General features: G+C 37.8%; 1 protein-coding gene across 9 annotated transcripts in view; it reads right to left on the bottom strand.

The window, feature by feature from the left end:
- The window catches only part of psd3l (pleckstrin and Sec7 domain containing 3, like), a 151272-nt gene that overhangs the window by 71169 nt on the left and 56687 nt on the right, over positions 1–23416 (bottom strand). For 7 of the 9 annotated variants that reach the window (XM_079805352.1, XM_079805354.1, XM_079805355.1 and 4 more), the window contains 4 exons: positions 19569–19760; positions 6914–6994; positions 1909–2021; positions 526–584 (listed from right to left, as the gene is read on the bottom strand). In XM_079805352.1, coding sequence (XP_079661478.1) covers positions 526–584; positions 1909–2021; positions 6914–6994; positions 19569–19760 — 445 coding nt within the window. Of the gene's footprint in view, positions 1–525; positions 585–1908; positions 2022–6913; positions 6995–19568; positions 19761–20010; positions 20056–20752; positions 20788–23416 lie in introns of those variants that run through there. The other 2 variants (XM_079805361.1, XM_079805357.1) reach the window with 2 other exon arrangements.

The raw sequence follows: 23416 nt of genomic DNA, 5'->3' as shown, positions 1-23416 counted from the left end.
ACGTCTCCATGGCACATGCGTTGTACTGAATGTGTCAAACTCCTGTTTAAAGTTCCAAGACACATGATCAAACTCCATGGAGACCAATGAGAGGAGCTATTCTTAGAGAACCCAGAATGCACCACACTTTTCACTTAGGAAATAGTGGGGGGTGTGAAACTTTCTTCACTGTAGTTATTGACAGCACATCTGAATCATTTATTTTTTGTTTACTTCCTGTGGTTAAAACCAGCTGCAGATTGAATAGGTTTAATATTTGATCACATATAATATCCACATTTAAATAAATCACAAAAAATTTAAACACAAAACAATCAGACATCCTTATTTTGTCTTTTGATTTTGGAATAAGTTTGATCCAGACATATCCTCCTCCAGCGGGATTTTTAAATTTGCTGATAACAGGCTCTGATAAAGTCAAACGACATCTGATTTCATGTGCTTGTGGCAAATAGGGAACAAACTGTCATTTCTCATTTAGCTGCTAATACGAGCAACTCTACCAGAGGGTCAGAAGTCACTTACATGGCCATGAAGGTCAGTGTTGAGCAGCATTAGCGCACAGGTAAGGCAATGAACTCCATCTGCAAATATCAATGAAACATTATGAACACACTCACATACAGGTCAAACAGAGAACATCATAACTTCTGATATCACACACACATTCATCTCTGCATCAGGAAAAAATCTAACATCACTTCCATGGCAACAGTCTTAGCAACAAGGAGATGGTTTAGCTTTTTACCCATATACTGGTCATAGCTGTTACTAAGATGGTTGCTATGGAAGAAAGGCAACACTGTAATACTGAATGAGCGATTAGACACAATCATGATTTATGTTGAAGAGAGGATTTAAACTGATCGAAAAGATAACTAATGTTGTGCAATACCACAATATTTCATATGGAGCAAGTTCTATATGCCAAGGCAGTAAACACTAAAGTAGTCCTCAGGCAACTTTCACATTTCAGACAGCATTAGCTGTGCCAGATTTATGTCTTTTGTATTACTCCACACTCTCTTTCTTCTCTCACAAAAAAGAAAAAAATATATGGTCACACTTATTAAATAAACTATATAAATTTGGATATTATGTAGGATTAAGGGATGTAGAATAAGGGATTAATACGTTCTTTATAAATACTAATAAACAGCCAATATCCTAGTAATATGCATGCTAATAAGCAAATAGTTAATAGTGAGAATTGAACCCTAAAATAAAGTGTTACCAAATAAATATGTATCATGCTATTCTTAAAATTTCGGTCGATAACAATATATATCATAATATACATGGAAATGCAATTGTTGAAATTACCACAAATTTGTTACATTTAGATTTTTTTTATCAATGAACATTGACATGAAACAGCTTTATCAATATCTGAAGACTTCAAGTCCGTCTGACGTTTTTCTTTAAAATAAGCATTTTTGTCAGTCTTCTATGTATAGGTTTATACCTAAGAACCGGTACTTTCTGAATGGGCTGAGGCTGGGATTTAGTGGGTTTGAAGTGAAAGTATTTTATGAACGTATACTATATGCGGAGAGCATTCACTCAGTATCGTTATCTCATTTTTGACCAAAGTGGCTTTTAGAGGTTTTTGCATCTGAACTCTTCATTAACATTTGAACTGGTATATAACCCTCTCCTATTCTTGCATTATTAATTTCAACTCATATCAATATAGATTATCCATTTATGTATTCTTTGGTAAGTAGCCATACAATAAGCAGGATAATGTACAGTCACATGGTCAATATAGTGAAATGAACCCCAGCTGGGTGAAAAGGATCCAAACACAAAGTGGAAGTCTGTATCACATTCTCTTAAGGATGGAAAATACTAATCTCGTAATTAATGAGTGAATGAGAAAGGTTGCGTGAGGTTGACATGCAGTACCTTGTGCAGTGATGACGGTGGGGTTACACTGATAGTACCGATTCGAGAAATGAATTAACACACGTTCCCTCTCCTGAGTCTCGCCCATTAGTGAGAAAGCTTTCAGAAAACATCTGCAACAGAAAAATAGCAATATAACATGGCCATCACAAGACACATGAACATGATGCCTCTTGTTTGTAGAGACAATCACAGCAGAAAATGTATAATAGACACACGTCATTCATGCTTAGACTCATTTAAACAACATAATAATGTTCATCATTTTTTTGTTGCCTAGATGGTCTTGATTGTTAAAAGTGTTTATTCAATTAAGATACAGCAAAACAGAATTTAAGCGTTACTTTTCTCTATAATTATAAAAAAAATAGAGCCTTTCAAACAGCAAAGAGGATTGCAGCAAAAAGACCACATATTCCTTTCACAACTTTTAAACCTATATTCTATAAATCTCACTGTGCAGTATGAAAAACGTTATATAACAGCAACAGTATATATCATTATTTTGAATTTTTGCTGGAAATTTAAATAACCCTTTAAGACTTGAAGGCATTTTTAAAGAGGTTTTGTTTTCTGAGTGGCATACATAAATGTAAATACTCATAACTCCGAAACTATAACAAGGAGAGTCACAAGGTAAGTATCATTTGATATTAGAATCTCAGCTTTTCAATGCATCTATCCATGTTGGGATACTCTAAACGAGTGCTGAGTTATTCATCTAAAATGGAGTGTACCGCCCGCGGGCGCCACCTAGCTGTGAAAAAAGTAATTAAAAATCATATTTTTCAAAACTACTGCATTGATCAACACAAAAAAGGGGTCATTTGAAAGCGTAGAGTCTAAACTTTACAATGAATGTAGCCATTATGAGTATCTCCAAAGTAGTGATGAGTTATATGATGATAAAATGAAGAAAAAAAATCATAATCTATGGGGGGGGGGGGGGGGGGGTTATTATGTTCTGCAATGTGTCAATCACATCATACAGCTCAGATAATCATGTGTCAAGTCATTTGAAAGGTCTCATGGAGCAGAATACAACAAGCCTAATTGTTTTGGGCTTTGACTAAACTTTTAGCGAGTTTTTGTAAGTTAAGTCCTGCAAGACCCATATGTAAATAATATACTGATGCAGCATTCACGTGGCGTCTTTCACTTGTAACTTCATGAAACATGGAAAATGGCACATCAATATTTACAGCAGATTCTCAGCACAGAAGCACATGAGCGGAGTACAAAAATAACAGTTGCTTAGACTTGGCGTTTTTGCTGATAACTTCATGAAACAAGCTCCGATCGTTAAAAATGCAGATTCACACGATTAAAAAGAGACCAAGAACACATTAATCCGTCACTCTCATCCAAAGTTAGTACTCATGGAATTATAACCTCATAGGCGCAAATAGGCTAAATATGCTATTGTTGTGCTAAAGTCGCGTTTATGCTTGTAACTTCATGAAACATTCTCCGACTGTTAAACTTGACACATCGTTATTTACAGCAGATTCTAACGATTAAAAAGAGACAAAGGACAGTCGAATCATAAATGATCCCTTATGGAATTAGAACACATTAAAACCTAACAGCCGCACATACTCTAAATAAACTATTGTTGCACTAACGTCGCGTTTATGTTTGTAATTTCGTGAAAAGTTCTCTGGTCGTTGAAAATGGCACATCCATATTTACAGCAGATTCTCACGATTAAAAAGAGAGCAAGGACACCATAATCCGTCAGTCGGATCATAGATTATCGCTCATGGCATTATTACACATTAAAAACCTAACAGGCGCACATACGCTAAATAAGCTATTGTTGCACTAACGTCGCGTTTATGTTTGTAACTTCGTGAAACGTTCTCTGATCGTTGAAAATGGCACATCCTTATTTACAACATATTCGCATGATTAAAAAGAGACCAAGAACACCATAATCCGTCAGTCGGATCATAAATTATCGCTCATGGCATTATTACACATTAAAAACCTAACAGGCGCACATACGCTAAATAAGCTATTGTTGCACTAACGTCGCGTTTATGTTTGTAATTTCGTGAAAAGTTCTCTGGTCGTTGAAAATGGCACATCCATATTTACAGCAGATTCTCACGATTAAAAAGAGAGCAAGGACACCATAATCCGTCAGTCGGATCATAGATTATCGCTCATGGCATTATTACACATTAAAAACCTAACAGGCGCACATACGCTAAATAAGCTATTGTTGCACTAACGTCGCGTTTATGTTTGTAACTTCGTGAAACGTTCTCTGATCGTTGAAAATGGCACATCCTTATTTACAACATATTCGCATGATTAAAAAGAGACCAAGAACACCATAATCCGTCAGTCGGATCATAAATTATCGCTCATGGCATTATTACACATTAAAAACCTAACAGGCGCACATACGCTAAATAAGCTATTGTTGCACTAACGTCGCGTTTATGTTTGTAACTTCGTGAAACGTTCTCTGATCGTTGAAATGGCACATCCTTATTTACAACATATTCGCATGATTAAAAAGAGACCAAGAACACCATAATCCGTCAGTCGGATCATAAATTATCGGTCATGGCATTATTACACAGTATAGCCTGACAGGAGTCACATCAGTACTTACAGTTGATGCTCCCGATTGAAATGAGTCCAAAATCAACATAATCCATTGCGCCGATCACGAGATATTCCTCACAGATGCTGTGTTGATCAGTGCAGTTTTGAAGAATATGGTTATTTATGTTTTATATAGCAGCTAGGGGGCGCCCGCGGGCGGTACACTCCGGTTTAGATGCATAACTCCGCGTTCGTTATGAATTTATCAAAAAGGATAGATGCATTGAAAAGATTCTAAGCTTTAAAAAATGATAACCATCATGTGTTATTTTATAATATATATAATATAATATAATATACATAATATTGTAATAATATGTCTTTTATCAGCAGTTTCTCAGCATTAGATTGTCCAAATGTAATAATTAATATTTTATAAAAATATTAAAAGTGTTTTAACAAATACATACTTTTTGACTCTCCTTGCTATAGTTTGAGTTATGGGTCTTTAAATTTGTGTATTTCACTCAGAAAACAACAGTTTTGTAAATGTCAAGGACTGAACAAAAAGGCTACCTTTGTTCTAAATGCTGTAACTTTTGATTACTTTATGATATCGCCACAAAATTTGATCCAGATTTAGAACACATATAGGGGAACATCACCAAAAAAGATGTTTTCTGCTGCCCTATTTCCTTCCTGAGTTATTGAATGTTAAATAAGAAATATTTGTACAATTATTTAAAAAATATTTTTAAAAATTGCCTTTTATCAGCAGTTTCTCAGCAATATATTGTCCAAATATAATAAAATGTATATTTTCTAAAAATATAAAGTGTTCTAACAAATGATACCTACCATTTTGCTCTCCTTGCTATAGTTTTGGAGTTATGAGTCATTAAATGTGTATATGTCACTCAGAAAACAACAGTTTTCTAAATTTGTTCAGGGTGTCAAAGACTGAACAAAAAGGCTACTTTTGTTCTAAATGCTGTAACTTTTGATTACTTTATGCAATCACCACAACATTTTATCCAGATTCAGACCACATATAGGGGAACATCACCAAAAAAGATTTTTTTGTGCTGACCTATTTCTTTCCTGAGTTATTGAATGTTAAATAAGAAATATTTGTAAAATTATTTAAAAAATATTTTTAAAAATTGCCTTTTATCAGCAGTTTCTCAGCAATATATTGTCCAAATATAATAAAATTTATATTTTCCAAAAATATAAAATGTTTGCTAACCATTTGACTCTCCTTACTATAGTTTTGGAGTTATGAGTCTTTAAAGTTGTATATGTCACTCAGACAAAAAAACTCTAAAAATACCTTCAGGGCTTAAGGGGTTAATGGCCAAACGTATCATTACAAAAGTTTACAATGCTGCTGCAGGTGATATATAATGTGGCTAACATTGAATAAATATATTTTCGTCAGGTTAAATACTGATAATTGCTCACTCAAACCCCTTTATCTAATCCTCTCTACTTAACAGTCAGACTCGCGTAACCGTCATGTTTGTAGTTTTTTAACACTTTTTATCCGCGTTTGTAGTTTTTATCGAATCCTCGTCCATCTCGCAATGGGTTGTGGGCAATATCAGCCGTTAGAGTGCGCATCGATTTGCACTTTGAATTATGACCGGAAATAGTAGACCATCCGGGAATCTTTGGAATACTATTTTCAACATACAATTTGGGACATACTAATTCTTTTTTCGAATACTATTTAGTACGGATAGTATGCGAATTGGAAAGCAGCGTCATTCTAGTTCTGTAGGCTACACAATCATGGGGAAGACTGCTGACTTGTTCCAAGAAGAGCGTGTCCACACATTCTGAGTAACAGATCTGAGGTGGCATTGGTGACACATTATGTTAGTCGTTCTAGCCTATTTGATTATTAAATCAGAAGTCATTTAATTAAATGATCCATCACATTGACACATTTTACAATCCTACTAGCCCTTTATTTAGATTAAAAACCCTTCTCATTCATTTGGTGAGGAATATTGAGCAGCATTTGCATGCCCTGTCATGCTGTTGACTATAAGCCACTGCTGTATATTGCAGTATTAAGGCTAACGTTTAATTGATTCATTGATCGTTAATTTAAACGACGATTGATCATGAGAATTTGACATCCCTACTGTAAACATTTAAGTACACTATGCAGTCATACGGTCACACTGTTTAGTTTTTAAGTTGAAACGCTGCTTGGCAACTGTAAATAATCTTCAGTTACAGCGGACACAATGCATCAAAACTAAATCACTACCCTTACAAGGCTGTCTACACTAGAAGCATGGTATATGTTATACCACCCAGCAGTCCTAACACGGAAATATGTATTAAATAAAAGCCACTGAATAGAACAATGAAGCATGCAGACAATCACACATCATAGCCACACATCACACTCACAAAATGACATGAGAAGTACCTGAGCGATTGGTCCAATGTTTGGTCTGTAAACTCAAAGAATGTGAGGTACTCTTCTGCAACCATCTTACTGAAGTCATTACTGTGAATGCAAACACAAGAAATATATTACATTACTAAAGAGATTTTTTTTTTAAATTCACATTAGCAACAGTTTAACTGGACATGGCCTCGGACAATCAAATTTGCACTTTAACAACACATCACATCTATCATCAGAGTGACATAGAGATAGAATATAGTGAAATTCAGAGTGTTTCACTAGTTTATGATGAAAAACCCTCGATAGACACTAATCTACCCTGACACGACTCTATAATGGGAGAGGGTTGCACAAGAGAAACCATAGCAGCATAAAAGAAAATTACATAAGAAACATGCATTCCCAGACGGACGCATGAATGAGTTTGCGGCTTTGCGCTGCTATATGCCTGAGACTTGACATTCAAGGCTCCCCCACCTTTTGACCAATGAATTTGAATATGGAGGCAATTATCAAGCATTGGTATTAATATATTCAATCATGATACTTCAATGGGGGAGGGACGACACACACACACACTATATATATGCTATATGGAGAGAGAGAGAGAGAGAGAGAGAGAGAGAGAGAGAGAGAGAGAGAGAGAGAGAGAGAGAGAGAGAGAGAGAGAGAGAGAGAGAGAGAGAGAGAGAGAGAGAGAGAGAGAGAGAGAGTTTGTATATCTACGATTGTAATCACTCTCCATTCCTCTACTAAAACACTTTGGGCCCTATTTTAACGATCTGAAACGCAAGTGTCAAAGCGCGAAGCGCAAGTAACTTTGTGGGCGGGTCTCGGCGCTGTTGCTATTTTCCCGGCGGGATAAATGGCTCTTGCGCCCGGCGCAAATCTAAAATGGGTTGGTCTGAAGTAGCTTCATTATTCATAGGTGTGGTTTGGGCGTAACGTGAATAAACCAATCAGAGCGTCATCCAACATTCCCTGTAAAAGCAGGTGCGCAAGTTCCATTATGGATTGCTATTATTATGGCGTATTTACCAGGCGCACGCCAGGAGCGGTTCACAGCCGAGGAGACTGATGTGCTTGTAAGAGCAGTGAAAGACAGAGAAGTTGTGTTGTATGGGGATGGGAGAAACCCACCCAAAATAGCGTCGGTTAAACAGTCGTGGGAGGAAATAGCCACAATTGTTTCATCAGCTGGCATCCCCAGGACGTCGCACCAGTGCCGCAAGCGCTACAATGACATCAGAAGACGGGGAAAGTCCAAGCTTGCCAGCATCAATCAGGCACGCCGTGTAACGGGAGGTGGATCTGCCTCTACTCAGGACCTGACGCCAGCAGAGGACATCGCTGCGTCCACCCTCACCAATTTTTTTCCCTGGTTCTTGACGGACAAACCAATTTGTTAGATGTCCTTATATAGCCTACATATATGTCTTGCCAGAAGTTGCCACTATTGGGCAAACAGGTCTCCTTAATTATTAGACTACAATTAGCCTGAATAATTTGTAAGCTAGATTTATGCCTATTTTTTCACATCTTCGTGGCACACCACAATGATTTCCGTCATCTCATGTGTTAATATTTTTTAGTGTAACAATTTATGATTTGCAAAAATAACTGTTGCATCTGTGTAGATTACATGAGCAAAGTGTATGCGCGTTGTGCACGCTATACATTATGGTCAAGCATGCGCCCTTAAAATAGCATAATGAACAACGCCACAACGTTTTTTTCTGGTCAGTGGCGCAATTGTTTAATGGAACAGCAAAATAGCACCAGGGATTGTTTGCGCCTGGAACACGCCTCCTTTTTTGCGCTGAACCGCCCAGGTAGCGCAAGTTCATTCACTAGTTTAGCGACGTGCTTCTGTGGAGGGAAAAGTGCGCTTTGCGCGGGTGCAAAATAGGAATGACACATGCGTCGGTGTACAAAGTCAATTGCGCTGGGTGCAAGATAGGGCCCTTTACCTTTTACATTACTTTCCAGTGCAAATTGTTGCGATTATACTGCACCTGACTTGCTCCTATCATCTGACCACAGCCGCATCTCCCTACTACTGATATTAGATGTCTCACTTTATATTAGGTGTTTTATAACTAATATATACTTATGTAAAAAATGCAGGGATGGTAAAAGTACTCAAAAGTTATACTCGAGTAAAAGTATATATACCTAAATAAAAAATGACTCCAGTAAAAGTAGAAAGTCCTCCATTTAAACATCACTTGAGTAAAAGTACAAAAGTATCCAATTTAAAACGTACTCAAGTACCGAAAGTAAAAAGTAAATATTCAAATGAACTGTAAATATCAATAATTAAGCAGATCAATTGTTTTGGGAGTGATATGCAATGCTTTAATTGAACAAATTATAAGATTAGGTACTGCAATTAAGAATTTGTTAGATTTGCAATCATAAGAGACAATGATGCACCTTCACACAGTATAGGGGGGTTGAACTTAAAATAGACATGCTCCATAACATTAGCTGCATCAAAAAGAAGATGTGGAAGATACTATTAACTAATTTAAAATTAATTCAAAAGCCATAACCACAATGACATATTACTTAACAATTAGTTAATAGTGATGTGCCTCAAAAAGTGAAGTCATGACATAATGAAACCTTTGCAAATCGTTATCTAATGATTAATTAAAGCAGACAACTGGATGTTGAAATACATGGATTTGACCCATTGTGATAATTAACAGATTAATTTACATTTATTAGTTAATATAATATGTTATTAGGGAATTAATAACATTGTCATATTTAATTAATAGAAATTCATGTATTACTTAACATATTAATCATATATAATGTTCATTAGTTGCTGATGCAGTAATCATTAATAAATGGGTTAGTTCTTCATGAGTCACACATTAACTCATGATCATCTGTGCATTAGTTAAGCATGAATTAATGCATAGTAGTGCACACGTATTGTAAAGTGTTACAGATGCTTTCATAGTGTGCCGCGAAAGAAAAAAGTTTGGGAAACACTGAGCTAACGTTAGTGTGGCAAACCTAGTCAGCTTTTCCAAGTCTAGCCCCGACTGGATCATCCATGACCGATTGACAGTATGCGGGGAGAACCAGCTTACTAGCTTAATTCTCTCCTGTACCCACATTTTTTTGTTGGTTTGTAAAGCAAGTGTAATAAATACTTGGAGCAGGCATGGGGAAATGTATTGGAGTAAAGTAAACTTTGTCTTTAATATTGTAGTGGAGTAAGAGTGAAAGTAGATGCAAATAAAACATACTCAAGTAAAGTACAGGGGCCCGTTTCAGAAAGGAGGTTAAGTGAAAACTCTGAGTATGTTAACCCTGAAATAAGGGAAACTCTGGGTTTTATGTTTCAGAATGGGAGGTATGTCAAACCCGAGAAAGCAGGGTAAGCCAAGCCCGTTTCTGAAGGAGAGGTAACTTATACTCAGAGTCAGTTACCAGGGTAACTTTGTGAACCTAACCTGGTCAGGAGCAGGTTTTCTTTGGTAAACCCAGAGTTTCTTTCGTTCTCCTCCCCCTTTTTAAAGCACCAACAGTGTTTAAATAGTTTATTCATTCATTCAAACGCCACAAATGCTTTTCTTACGGAGTATTTTGGTCGTATTTCAAGTATAAATATAAAAAAATATATACATTTAATCTAAATCTAAAGTAAGCAAAGTTTACTTAAAACAAATTAAATTATCTGCCACTTGACAAAAATAAAAAGTAAGAAAGGCATTCTTTGCAGGAACATTCATTGCTCATATTTTCATCATGAGGACACTGTCAAAGTGACAAAAATGGCATGTCCTTTTATACAGGAAGGATCCTGACGTTCACTTGATAATCCTCTAGAAGTAACCTAATAATTCGAATTTCCTTTAGGATATCCAGTGGTTGGACGCATTGATGACACTCATATTCCCATCATCACACTTTCTGAAAACGGATTACTGTATGGAATGGAAGGATGCTGCCAGATGGTAGTACGAGATATATGGCATAACCACCACCACAGCTGTTAAATACATTTATTTACATTTTTTATAGTCATCTTTATTTCCTACAAATACTTTATTCTTTTTCCTGTTGGGTGTTAATATTCTTCCTCCATCTCCTCTTCATCTGTCAGTGGTGCTGGTGTTTGGCTGGCCTAAGTAGAAGTCAATAATGTCATTACCCTGATTAATAAATGTAACAGGTGGGATCAGAGAACATTTCATTATGTGAAAAGAGCATAGACCCTTTTCACATTTCTGGGTTTCCGAAGCTGACGTTGTCATAGTTGGGTTAACTCTTATAGCGGTGAATGAGAGAATACATTAAATATATATTTTTGTGTCTCCATTTGCTCAAATAGCAAAAGAAAAACTCCACAATAATGATTTTAAAAAGATGGAAAAATTAAAGTGAGATTGATAACTGCAGTGAAAAGAGAGAAAGATGTTAATTTTAACTATCACTCCCATAGACGCTGTATTAGAAACACTCAGCAGCGGTAACTTGATTTTTGTAATTTGATGCAAAAGTAATATAATACAAAGTATAAGTGTTATAAATGTACATACATAAAAAATAAATAAAAAAAACGTTGCAGGATTTACGATATTGATGACCATTAAAACACGTCATCACAGTCTGTGAAAAGGGTCTATGTGGGAAAAGCTGCTGCACATTGGACACTGAATGATATTTATTTAATGTGTCAAATGTTTGTAAAGTCATTAAACCTACACCCATGAACATTTTATGCTTAAAGCTTTCCCTGATTGAATTATGTTTTTTTAATTAATTTTTTTAGCTGCTGCCACATTCTTTGTTTGCCTTTTGGATACCATGAAAATTAAACTTAATTAAAATAATTAAGAATTAAACTTACATATTGACCCGGAAGTATGCAAACGTCTTTTTTTTGGGTGCTGTTGCCATGGTGAATCATAATTTCGGAGCTCCATTGATCGTGGCTTTTCATAGTTGGAGTGCATGAGCTTAACTCAGAGTCAGTCTACTCAGAGTTGATTGAACCAACTCAATTCAGCTGTTCTGAAACCCAAAACTCAGAGTTTCCCATCTCAGAGTAAGTCAACTCAGAGTTCAGGTTTAAACTCAGAGTTGGTTGAACCTCCTTTCTGAAACAGGCCCCTGATCCCCGAAAAAAATACTTAAGTAATGTAACAAAGTATTTTTACTTCATTACTTACCACCTCTGGAAAAATGGTAGGTGTACTTGTGTTCATGTTGCTGCCATTTAGGTGGAATATGGGTATGGTTAGTCTAGCAATGCTGAGATAATGGGTTTAATTCCTAGTGAACGCATGAATTGAAAAAAATGCTTTGGATAACAATGTCAAATTTATAAATTTAAATGTAATTTAAGTACATGATGTGTTGGTGCCCATTGATGTCCATTGAAAAGACACAAAAAAACGTGTTACACAGAGGAAAAAGGTAATACAGCTTCTTAAATGGATCCCATGGTGTTAAGACTTGTACGGCTTAATATAACTGTAAGACCGCATGAATTCGCTCCAAAGATCGGTAGCGAACCGCGGTGAAGGCCGCACACGCGTTCAGTGTTTCAGCTGTTTCCGTTTTAACCCTTTGTTGCAAATATACCGTTCCGTATTGGAGATAGTTAATAATTACAGATTAATTCAGAAAGGATCAAAAATGTAACAATTTATTAACAATCAAGTAAATGTAAAATGTCAATTACATAATAGACAGAAATCTCTTTTAAAAGGAAACACAAATTCTAATTATGGTTACACTTAAAATAGTTTCAAATAGATGTAAACTTAAACCCTTAATTATACTCAGTAGGCCTATGCCTAGAATGTTACCTGTGAGAGAGAGAGAGAGGAGAGAAAGAAAGAAAGAAAGAAAGAAAGAAAGAAAGAAAGAAAGAAAGAAAGAAAGAAAGAAAGAAAGAAAGAAAGAAAGAAAGAAAGAAAGAGAGAGCTAAAGAACAGCTCTCTCTGGAGAAAGCGGAGAATCCAAAGAGGCCGAGCTACAGTTGAAATCCTCTTTTATCCTCTTCCCTGATGTCACCAAACTCAAATATGACTCTTTTAAAACTGACCAATCAGACCAAACCGTGAGACGTTTGAAAGTAACCAATCAGACGAAACTGCTCCCATTGTACCAAAGGTGTGAAAAGCATTTGGCCAGCCAGCCATTCTTTTGTCCTTAGAAATCCCAAATGGCCCTTCTGATGGCGTTAAGGGGGGAGGGGGTTGAGACAATTTCAAATATCTTGGTCTAACAGTAAAGGCCAATTTATACTTCTGCGTCGAGTGCACGCAGAAGGTACGGCGTACCATACGCATAGACGCGTTGGATACGCCGTACCCTACGCCGTACCCTGACGCGCACCTCTCAAAAAAATGTAACAACGCATCAATTCTACGCGGACCGCAAGCGCTGTGATTGGTCAGTCAGAACCCCTCAGGTCAATAAATAAATAAAAAGTCTGCTATAGGAGTGTGTGTGTGTGTGTGTCCAGAAATGGGATGATAGTTCCTTATGTCTGCTATAACAAAATATTTTTGTAGTCCAGCGATTCTTTATGGTAGTAAATAAATACATAGATTGGCTGAGTATAGTTTATTTATTTTCTCATTAAAACCAAAGATGTTAATCAGTAATTGTATATCAAGAACAGGGACACATTAGGGTATATTTCGTGAATGAAGTCTCCGCAACAGCAATCGATTGCTCACCGCTAGTGAAAACAGCGGCCACGAGCTCTGCATGATTTCACAAACGCATTCCAGCGCCAGATCGCCTTATTTAACTCTACTAATCAACTAGAGATGCTTAATTTGTATTAGATACAACAACTCAAGCTGCAAGAAAAGCCGCTCTCTCACTGCTGCTGATATTCCGACATGAATGAACAGATTCTACACAACAAGCTGCTTCTTCTTCGGCTGTTGTCTTGATTACACCATCATGCCCGAGGACACTGCCTACTAGCGTCTGCATGTGTAATTGCACATTGACGCGGACAACAGCGCAGAAGTATAAATGCTCACGGCGGCACTCGACGCAGAAGTATAAATTGGCCTTAAAGCAGATGATTTTGTTCTTTTTCAAATATCTTTGATTATTTTCCACCTTACATAAAATAAATGATGTCTCTTACTGAAATATGTAGTAGAAATCTCATGAAAAAAATCCATTATATATTTGGACAATGGGCGGCGCCATTTTGTTTGCGTTCTAGGTTGATGACGTAGAATGGTTGCACTCGGCAATGAACTGGCTCTACCCGTAGCTATTTTTACCACAACACACCTCGAAAAAACCCCATCAATTGCTTTGTAGTTGCACACAAACACTCTCTCACACACAAACACACACACCTGACAGACTGATCTGTCTCAATCGAATTGTGTTATGGGCTGCCCTAGTCCGTCTCCACAATCAGAATCTAAAACCCCCCTAAAACTTCAATCACTAATTCCCTACGTAATCCACTAATTCAGTTCACTTGATGAGTGAATGAAAACGAGTGAGTGAATTCGGACTCGTTATTGAGGTGCAATGTGGGATTGAATGAGTGCACTCAATAACGTCCACTATGGTCTGGACACCACTACAAATGGCTGCCCCCTTGAGGGTATATTTCGGATTCAGCCAGGGAGAGTGCTGGCCTGCCGAATCGGAACCAGGTGACAAACTAGGCAAGTCAACCTCATGTATAACATTACAGCTGATTGAGCGTGTGTGAGCGTGTGTGTGTGTGAGCGCACGTGCCGATATATTGGTGTGTCTGTGTGTGTGTCTGTGTGTGAGAGAGAGAGGGTTTGTGTGCACATGTGTGTTTTAAATGCAATTACAAAGCAATTGATGGTGTTTGGTTAACACTGAAACATTTTTCGAGGTGTGTTGTGGTAAAAATAGCTACGGGTAGAGCCAGTTCATTGCCGAGTGCAACCATTCTACGCCATCAACCTAGAACGCAAACAAAATGGCGCCGCCCATTGTCCAAATTTATAATGGATTTTTTAAATAACGTAGATCTTTCATGGGTTTTCTACTACATATTTCAGTAAGAGTCATCATTTATGTTATATTAAGCCATACAAGTCTTAACACCATGGGATCCCTTTAACAACATGAGAGACAACTGGTAATTGTCTGTGGAACAAAAGAAGGCTTATGATCAGGCAAGAAGTAGGACCCATGTAAATATCGGATCAGCTTTCCAGCGCTGGAAAGAACTCAAGGAGCGAAGGCCGAGGACCTTTATTTCTTCTCGATAGGCGAGTAACATTGATTTTGTTTTGTTTCACAGAACTAATATATGCTTGCTTTTGCTTGAATATGCTCATATGTCATGTTTGCTTGCTTGCTTGTCCATTTGCAGTCGTATTGTCGTTCACTTCAGCTATGATAATTACCCATTCATTTCCACACCGTACAAGCCTGGAGCGTCTAAACCTCCTCGCTGTCTGTTTCAAGCGTCAACTCCCAAAGTCTGTCCGAAAAGTAAGATACTATTCTCCAAATATATGTTTGTTTCCTTAGGGTCCTCTTTTCGTGATCGATATAATCCTCTAATCTTGTCATAAATGTGATATGTTTGTTAGTTGGACTGTCGTGCTCATGCTATTGAGTTGTTCATGAGAACTGTGTTTGTGTTTTTGGGATGTAAGGGATGAATTTTTCACTGAAAATTCAACCTGGATTACCATAGTAACACACATTGCTTTCACTTATTGATGATATCATACCCATAGAGACAGAGGGTATTTAGGCCACGCCCACACCGGGGGGGGGGGGGGGGGGGACAATCCAACGCTCTCCATTGACTTTGCATTGCGTGAGGCTGCATCCTTGTCATTTCGGACTTATAACAAAAAACAGAACAATGTCTAAAAGCTGATATGTGACAAAGTGTACATGGCAAGATTTGTCAATGGCTGCTTGAAAAGATCTTCTTGTGAAGATCTGTGTGATAGGCTGCAGACAGTGATAGTCTTCAGACAGCAGTAGAGTGAGACAGGATGAGCACATGCAGCAGACAGTTATGATCTTTAGACAGCAGGAGAGTGAGAGAGAATGAGCACATGCTGCAGACATTGATGGTCTTCAGACAGCAGGAGAGTGAGACAGGATGAGCACATGCCGCAGACAGTGATGATCTTTAGACAGCAGGAGAGTGAGACAGAATGAGCACATGCTGCAGACATTGATGGTCTTCAGACAGCAGGAGAGTGAGACAGGATGAGCACATGCTGCAGACATTGATGGTCTTCAGACAGCAGGAGAGTGAGACAGGATGAGCACATGTTGTGGACATTGATGATCTTTAGACAGCAGGAGAGTGAGACAGAATGAGAACATGCTGCAGACATTGATGGTCTTCAGACAGCAGGAGAGTGAGACAGGATGAGCACATGCTGTGGGCAGTGATGATCTTCAGACAGCAGGAGAGTGAGACAGGATGAGCACATGCTGTGGGCAGTGATGATCTTCAGACAGCAGGAGAGTGAGATAGGACGAGTGCAGGACTGTGGACAGTGATGATCTTCAGACAGCAGAAGAGTGAGACAGGATGAGCACATGCTGTGGACAGTGATGATCTTCAGACAGCAGAAGAGTGAGACAGGATGAGCACATGCTGTGGACAGTGATGATCTTCAGACAGCAGGAGAGTGAGACAGGATGAGCACATGCTGTGGACAGTGATGATCTTCAGACAGCAGAAGAGTGAGACAGGATGAGCACATGCTGTGGACAGTGATGATCTTCAGACAGAAGGAGAGTGAGACAGGATGAGTGCAGGGCTGTGGAGGCGGTGCTAGAGAGCACACAGGAGTAATGATGCTCTCCTCTGGAGTACTGTGTCTGGCACTGAGAGTGCATATGAATATGGATGAATGCCTGTATGTTCCAATCTTTATTTTTGTGTGTGAGAATATGAGGGATGAACTTGAAGGCTGAGGGCAGTTCTTTAAGGGGACTGAGGGTGTTTAACTGCTCTAGTGCAGTCGCTGACCAAAAGTCACACACAGATCTAACAGAGGCAAAGAAACATATCTGAGAGAACAACGAGCACAGTTCACCACAGTTAACTATATGATGCCTTAAGGCCCGGGTATACTTCACTTACCGCGCCCGGACGCATCACGCGCGCAGCCCTGTCCGCGCGTCTTTCAAAGTATACTACACAACGGATGCGCGCGGAGGATCGCGTTCGACACATGCGCAGTAAAAAAGTGTCTATGCTCCACCAGACATCGGAGGGCAGCACTGAGTCCTGTCATCAACGGGACATTCGCTGGGCATGATCGGAGAAGAACTGTAGTGCATCCACCATTGCTACATAGTTTGGAAGAAACACTGAAGAATCAAAAATTCTCTCTTTTTTTTCCAAGCGTGTTGTTTTTAAACCGGTCTTTGCACACTCTTCTTCGACGGCTGAACACTGTGCTCAATACTGTGTTTATTGCCACCTAGTGGACTCTTCTGTACTGCTGGCGCATGCGCTGTTGCACGCGGACCGTCCGCACGGTCACAAAATTTGGGCTGCGCGCGGACGGGGTGTGCGGCCGGCCGCGAGCCCTCCGAGTGACGAAAATTACGTCATGCGGGCGGTGCACGAACGCGGACGGCCGAAGTATACCCGGGCCTTTAAATCTAGAGCTGCAACTAACGATTAGTCGACTAATCTAACGATTATTTTTCCAGATTAATCTGATTATTGTATTTCAAAGAGGGTAGTGAATTTGTATATTATTTTACATGAAATCAATGAATGATGACAATATTAATGGTATTTCAGGAAGGGTAGTAGCGAACTTTTTAGGGTAGTGCCATTTTATAATGAAATATATGAACACAAGAGGCATTTTAAACATTATGTATAACTAATAATACTATTCATCATAAAATGTATACAGAGTAGGCCTAATTAGAAATGTTGTTTACTATAATATTTGAGTATGATTTACTTATTGATTTGTGTCAATAGTAGGCCTAAACAAAAATGCACTTGTATTTATCTGCAAAAGGTTCACATACAGGAGCTTTCAGCATATTGTTAATGTATAACTAGTCGTCTATTTTGAAGATATGTGCATAAACAACGACTAAAGCTGCCAGAAGTTTTTGCCCAAACTTCAAAGACACATTTAAATGATTAAAACTAGAGGCATATCTTAACTTTAATGTTACTTTAATCATGTAAACTACCTATATACAGCATGTTATATATGCATGTGTTTGGGAAAGAGGGGAACCCCGTCGCATTTGCAGCAGATATATGCTGCCCATAATAAATAAAAGCACGTACTCGGGTCAGAGAAGAACACCGGAAAATGTGACCGAATGGACAATATTCGTCTGTATTTGCAATACACACGCCACGGTTCAGCTGCGCGAGACAAACACTGGCAGTGTGAAAGGCCAACGGGCGTGCGCGGCTACCGCTCTCCATGCGCACAGCTTCTGCTCTGCCACCGCGTGCAGTGTGAAACCGGCGTTACAGAGCAAACAAAGCACAGTTTTATTCGGCTTCTGTTTAAAGTACTCCCACACTTTTGAATGTCGTGGTCTGGCTTTATATGATAAATTATCATTTTCACATTTCTTGCCCGGGAGCAGAAGCCGCCATCATTCTAGATCAATTCTATTCTAGAACGTAAATAATGTGACGCGTCGACGCATTTCACGCATGTCGACATATTTTCGTAGTCAACATCGCGTCGTTGTAGCCCTACTTAAATCAAGCTTTTGTTTTGGATGCTCTTATACAGGCTATGCTATTTTTATAAAGTCCATTATAAACAGCTTGTAGTTACAAGATCATTGGTATGAAAACATAAATATGGTGTCAAATTTGTTTTGAGAGCGTGGACAGAGCTGTGCCAATTTAAAAAAAAATCAAGTGGGAATTGGGTTTCCCCATGCACAACTGGACCCACCTCTGACATCAAAGTCACGGCATTTATTTAGAAAGCTCTTTTCAAACAACTTTAAAGAGTAATATTGCAGTAACAAGGACTTAAAATTCAATTTAAAGAATCATTAAAATGTATTTGTAAACACCAAGTCAGCAGTGAGCAAGTCAAAATCTTGACTGTGGCCTAAAGTGGAAATGGTATGTAAAACAATGTAATTGAAATGTTCATGCACCATTTTCACACAAACTTCAAAATGTATTTTTAAAAATCTGGCATAATTATATGGACTGTGCAAACACACTCTTTTAGTGTGAGACAATTGACAACTGGGCCAAGCACTGAAGTAGACAGAAAGGTTGCTATGTTCGTTTTAATGCTGCAATGACAGCAAGGATTGCCTGGCTCATGGTAATTCCATTTTGAATTGTGCTCTAAAATGCAGAAATCATGCTCTGAGTGCAAATAAAACATCTTAATAACAATTAATATGTGATGTGCCCTTAACTAAGAAGATGGCTTAGCAACACAGTTGCTAAGTTAGTTGGTTTCTGCAGTAGCTTTTTCAGAGAGAACTGTAATGTGGTCAACAAACCCAAAACTAACCGCCAACCAATCAGACTCAAAGCAAGCATCCACATGTGTATTTTTGCAGGTTGTCTTTCTTCAGGTTCAAGTTAGAAGCTAATATTCATCTGATTTGTGGTTATAACAGGTATCCGATCAAAAAAAAAAACAGAACTGAATTTGTGGCTGAATGCACTCACTTCTTGCCCAGATGTTTGGCGACATCCGAGCGCCGGAAGCCCTCCAGGTGGTAAAGCCGCCTGGCCAGACGTCGGGCAGCTTCCTGGTCGCGCCGGCTGCCATTGTGGAGAACATCTGTGTCCTTAAGACATTCCACACCATCCATGTCTGAGTCCCAGTCCGACAGCACGTCCTTCAGCCCTGCATCGCTGCTACACAACACACAAACGCACATAGACAGTTACAATTACACAACAACCGGCCAGTCAGTTAGTCAAAGATTGCTTTTCTTTTCAAGTTCAAATATTTTTAGTGGCACTGCTTTAATTAGCTGACAAACCCTCACTGAAAAGTTGAAAGTCGGCAAGTGGTAAGTTGCGACCTACATTACTACCATATTGTTATGTATTTTTGAGTGAAACTGCTTATCAAATAATACAAATAATGTAGGGTGGGACTTACATTGGAACATTGGTTGTTTGGATCAAGAAAAGTGAGCATTGCATACCGGAATGGAGGCAGATCTGAATGTGATTGCTGAATTGTAGAGCAGTCTTGCATACATCAGTAGAGAATAATGAATAGTGCGCTCTTTGATTTGCCTAAATAATTCGCTGGCCACCAAAATGTTTTTGGACATCTCAATCGGTTCATCCTTGAACTCTGTGTGGACGACTTAAGGAATCATCTGATTATCGTCAGACATATTTGAATATATCTCAGTGTCTCGACCGCACACTGCCCGCAAAATCACACGCATTTCACCAGAGAGAAACAATTGGATAAAGCCCAAATCCACAGGACGACAATACAGAAGACCAATGTCACCACAGGCCTTTGCCAATAGAGATGAAAGCCAAAACTACACCAGAAAGAACTCGGACAAATGTAACGATCATCACCCACTGTCCTCCCACATCAATGACATCATCCAAGATCTCAGAGTCCAATCTGTTTTATTCTGGTTTCAGAGCCATTAGCCACTGAAGGATAATACAGACTCTAGCTGTGTCATGAAGAAGGTTATGATCATTCACACAGAACTTGTGACACTGAGATGATTAAATAAGACAAATGCTTCTGAACACAGGTGGAGATGAATGACCATGAAAACTTTTATTCAATAGTACTGTTCACTTAGCTTGTTTGTAATTCATTTACTGTATTAGGGCAGTATCAGTTATCCTCTAGTCATCACACACACCTCACTACAGTTTTACAGTGCCATCTGTTGAGTGCCTGAACAAATGACAACAAAAAGGAAAAGAGAAGTTCATGATATATTGTAGAAAAAAACTGGGTCAGCTCATTGGCAGGGGAGGCAGTTATGCAACAGTTCCTTCTGCTCCTCTACTTTGATCGGACAAGAGTGCTGTCAATTCTTCACTGTAGAAACAGTTACACAAAAACAAATAGAAATTTCCCTACACTACAATCTGTTTCCTTAGTTTAGAAACATGGCCACAGTATGTTATGAAGTGAAAAAATAGAGAAAATAAAGTTCCTCACTTAGGGAATTCTTTTTTTTTTTTTTTTTTTTTTTTTACAGTTGTCCATGATTTCAGTTTGAAACTTTATAAACTTTTATAGACCAACTGTTTAACATTAAAAAAGATATAGAACTAATACTGCACAAATAATGTACCATACATAATACAGAATTAGAGAGATTTCATGTGATTTTTGGCCATTCAGGCTTGCTTAATCTGATCGGATTTCAATTGGATATGCCCAAAACAGTCTGAACGTAGCCTTTGAGAAAAGATGAGCACATGCTGATTAAAATGCGTTAAAATGTGCATTAATGGCATTTAAACGAATTCAGAAAATATTTTTTTAAAAGGCATTTTAACATTTAGATATCGTGTGAACTGGCGAAATTATTAACTGGTTAAAAAAATTACAACAATGAGCCGTTTGGTGCTCATTTTTTCCTGCTGATGTGTGAAACCAGTAAAAGACTGAAAGCTGTTGCTTGTATAAACAGCAAATGTGATACCTTTCCTAATCTGGCAATTTTACAGCAATTTAGCAGGTTTAATATGTGAAAGCGCCTTATGAAACAGAGATGTTGCAGCACACTGTATCTGCACAACTGTTTGTGGCTGAAATAGTTTTTCAATTTTACTTTCTGAAGGCAATTATTTCTTCAATATGCAACAAATGTGCTAATACTGTCTTCAGCGACACAAATTATTCATAATATCATACAAGTACATGTGAAATACAGTCTAAATACTGTAATCAATAACACATTAAATTTATTCCACCTTCAAGTGTTTCTCAATGAGGTCAACAACATTGCTTTTTTAGCTTCTAATGTATTTTTTCAAGTAAACAGTCAAATAAATACATTTAAAACAGTGTTTTTCTTTCTTTAGTCAATATTGTTGCAAATAATAATGTTTGTCATAATTAACAGCAACTGCATATATTACACTGCTATTTAATTGTATTTTTGATACCAACCCAGATCTTTTTGTCCTACCTGTTTACATTTACAAAACCTACTGTGTGTACAGTAACATGAGGTTGTATCCAGTCGCTAATATTTTCCCACTGTGATCACACTGATACTATTGCCCAATACTAATCTTATAATCAATATTCATATTTCAGAACGTTTATTGCCACTCTTTTATTCCAAATAAATTGTATATAATAGTGGACCCAGGTTCAAGTCCCTATCACATTTCTTCTTCTCTTTACTATCTACACAATGTTTTCCATTTAAGGTAGACAAATGCAAAGTCTTATTTAAAACTCCTATTTATGCATTTAAAATATATTTATCTTATTATTATGAGCTATTTTTTTTTTATGTTGCCAGGTAGTTACACAAGCCACCCAGAAAGGATACAAGCAGTATTTTTTTCTTTCTTCTTAATATAAAGTTTATCAAACTGTCTTTGTCATCCTCATTCTATATATAGATTTCTATATTAACTTAATTATTAAAACTGACAATTTGGTTTCTAAATGTCTATGGTTTCAGCCAATAATTCACAGAACAAGACACACTGTGATCAGCACAAATTCACTGCAAATGAACCTGCATTTTAACATCTGTGTCGTATTTTCTTCCACCCTGTGCATTTCCTTTGTTAATGGTTTTTGAGAATATTACGCATTACTGACATCTGACAAATTTAGTGAGATTTTTTACCAAGAGACAAACATTTGTGCCAAAATACTGTTTGGAGTTTGTTTGGACACATGGCCTCTGATTTTAACAACAGAAGATATAGGAAGTGTTTTCTTCTGATATTTTTGATGCATGCTAAAAAGCCTATAAAGTAGTGCAGGGATGATGTCAGAACCCAGACTAATCCACCGCTGGTTCCTTTGAGGTTTTCATATGAGGTTTTATAATGTTTTTTTTTTTCAATTTAGGTCTGTGGGAAACATAACTTGATGATACTTTGATGTTTTGTTCAACAATGTAAACTGCACACAATTACACGCCAAACATTCTTATCTAGTTAAACATACTTTTAAAAAAAAATAAACATAACTGCTTCAAAATTCGTTTTCAGTAGGTGTGTGTAATTTACTTTGTAGAACAAAACATCAAAGTATCATCAACCACACACCTTATTTTGCTCTAATAAAGTGAAAAACCGCATTATAGGCTTCAGGCTAAACTAATATACTGTATGTACATCAGGGAATGCAAAACTATAAAACAAAATCAATACTCTAGATGTGGAAACTCCTCAAATGCTACATAAAGAGTAAAAATAGAAGGGTTTGTTGTAAATCTAGTGTTTCACCACAGGGAGGCAGTCATAGAAACATAACAGATCATCAAAGCATCTGTTTTCACACTACAACAGTACATCAAAACATCAGATACAGCACACATGAA

The sequence above is a fragment of the Gobio gobio genome (assembly GCF_949357685.1).
Source record: "Gobio gobio genome assembly, chromosome: 22".
NCBI lineage: Eukaryota > Metazoa > Chordata > Actinopteri > Cypriniformes > Gobionidae > Gobio > Gobio gobio.
Note: the sequence above shows the minus strand (reverse complement) of the source record. Positions and strands in the feature narration are given on the sequence as shown.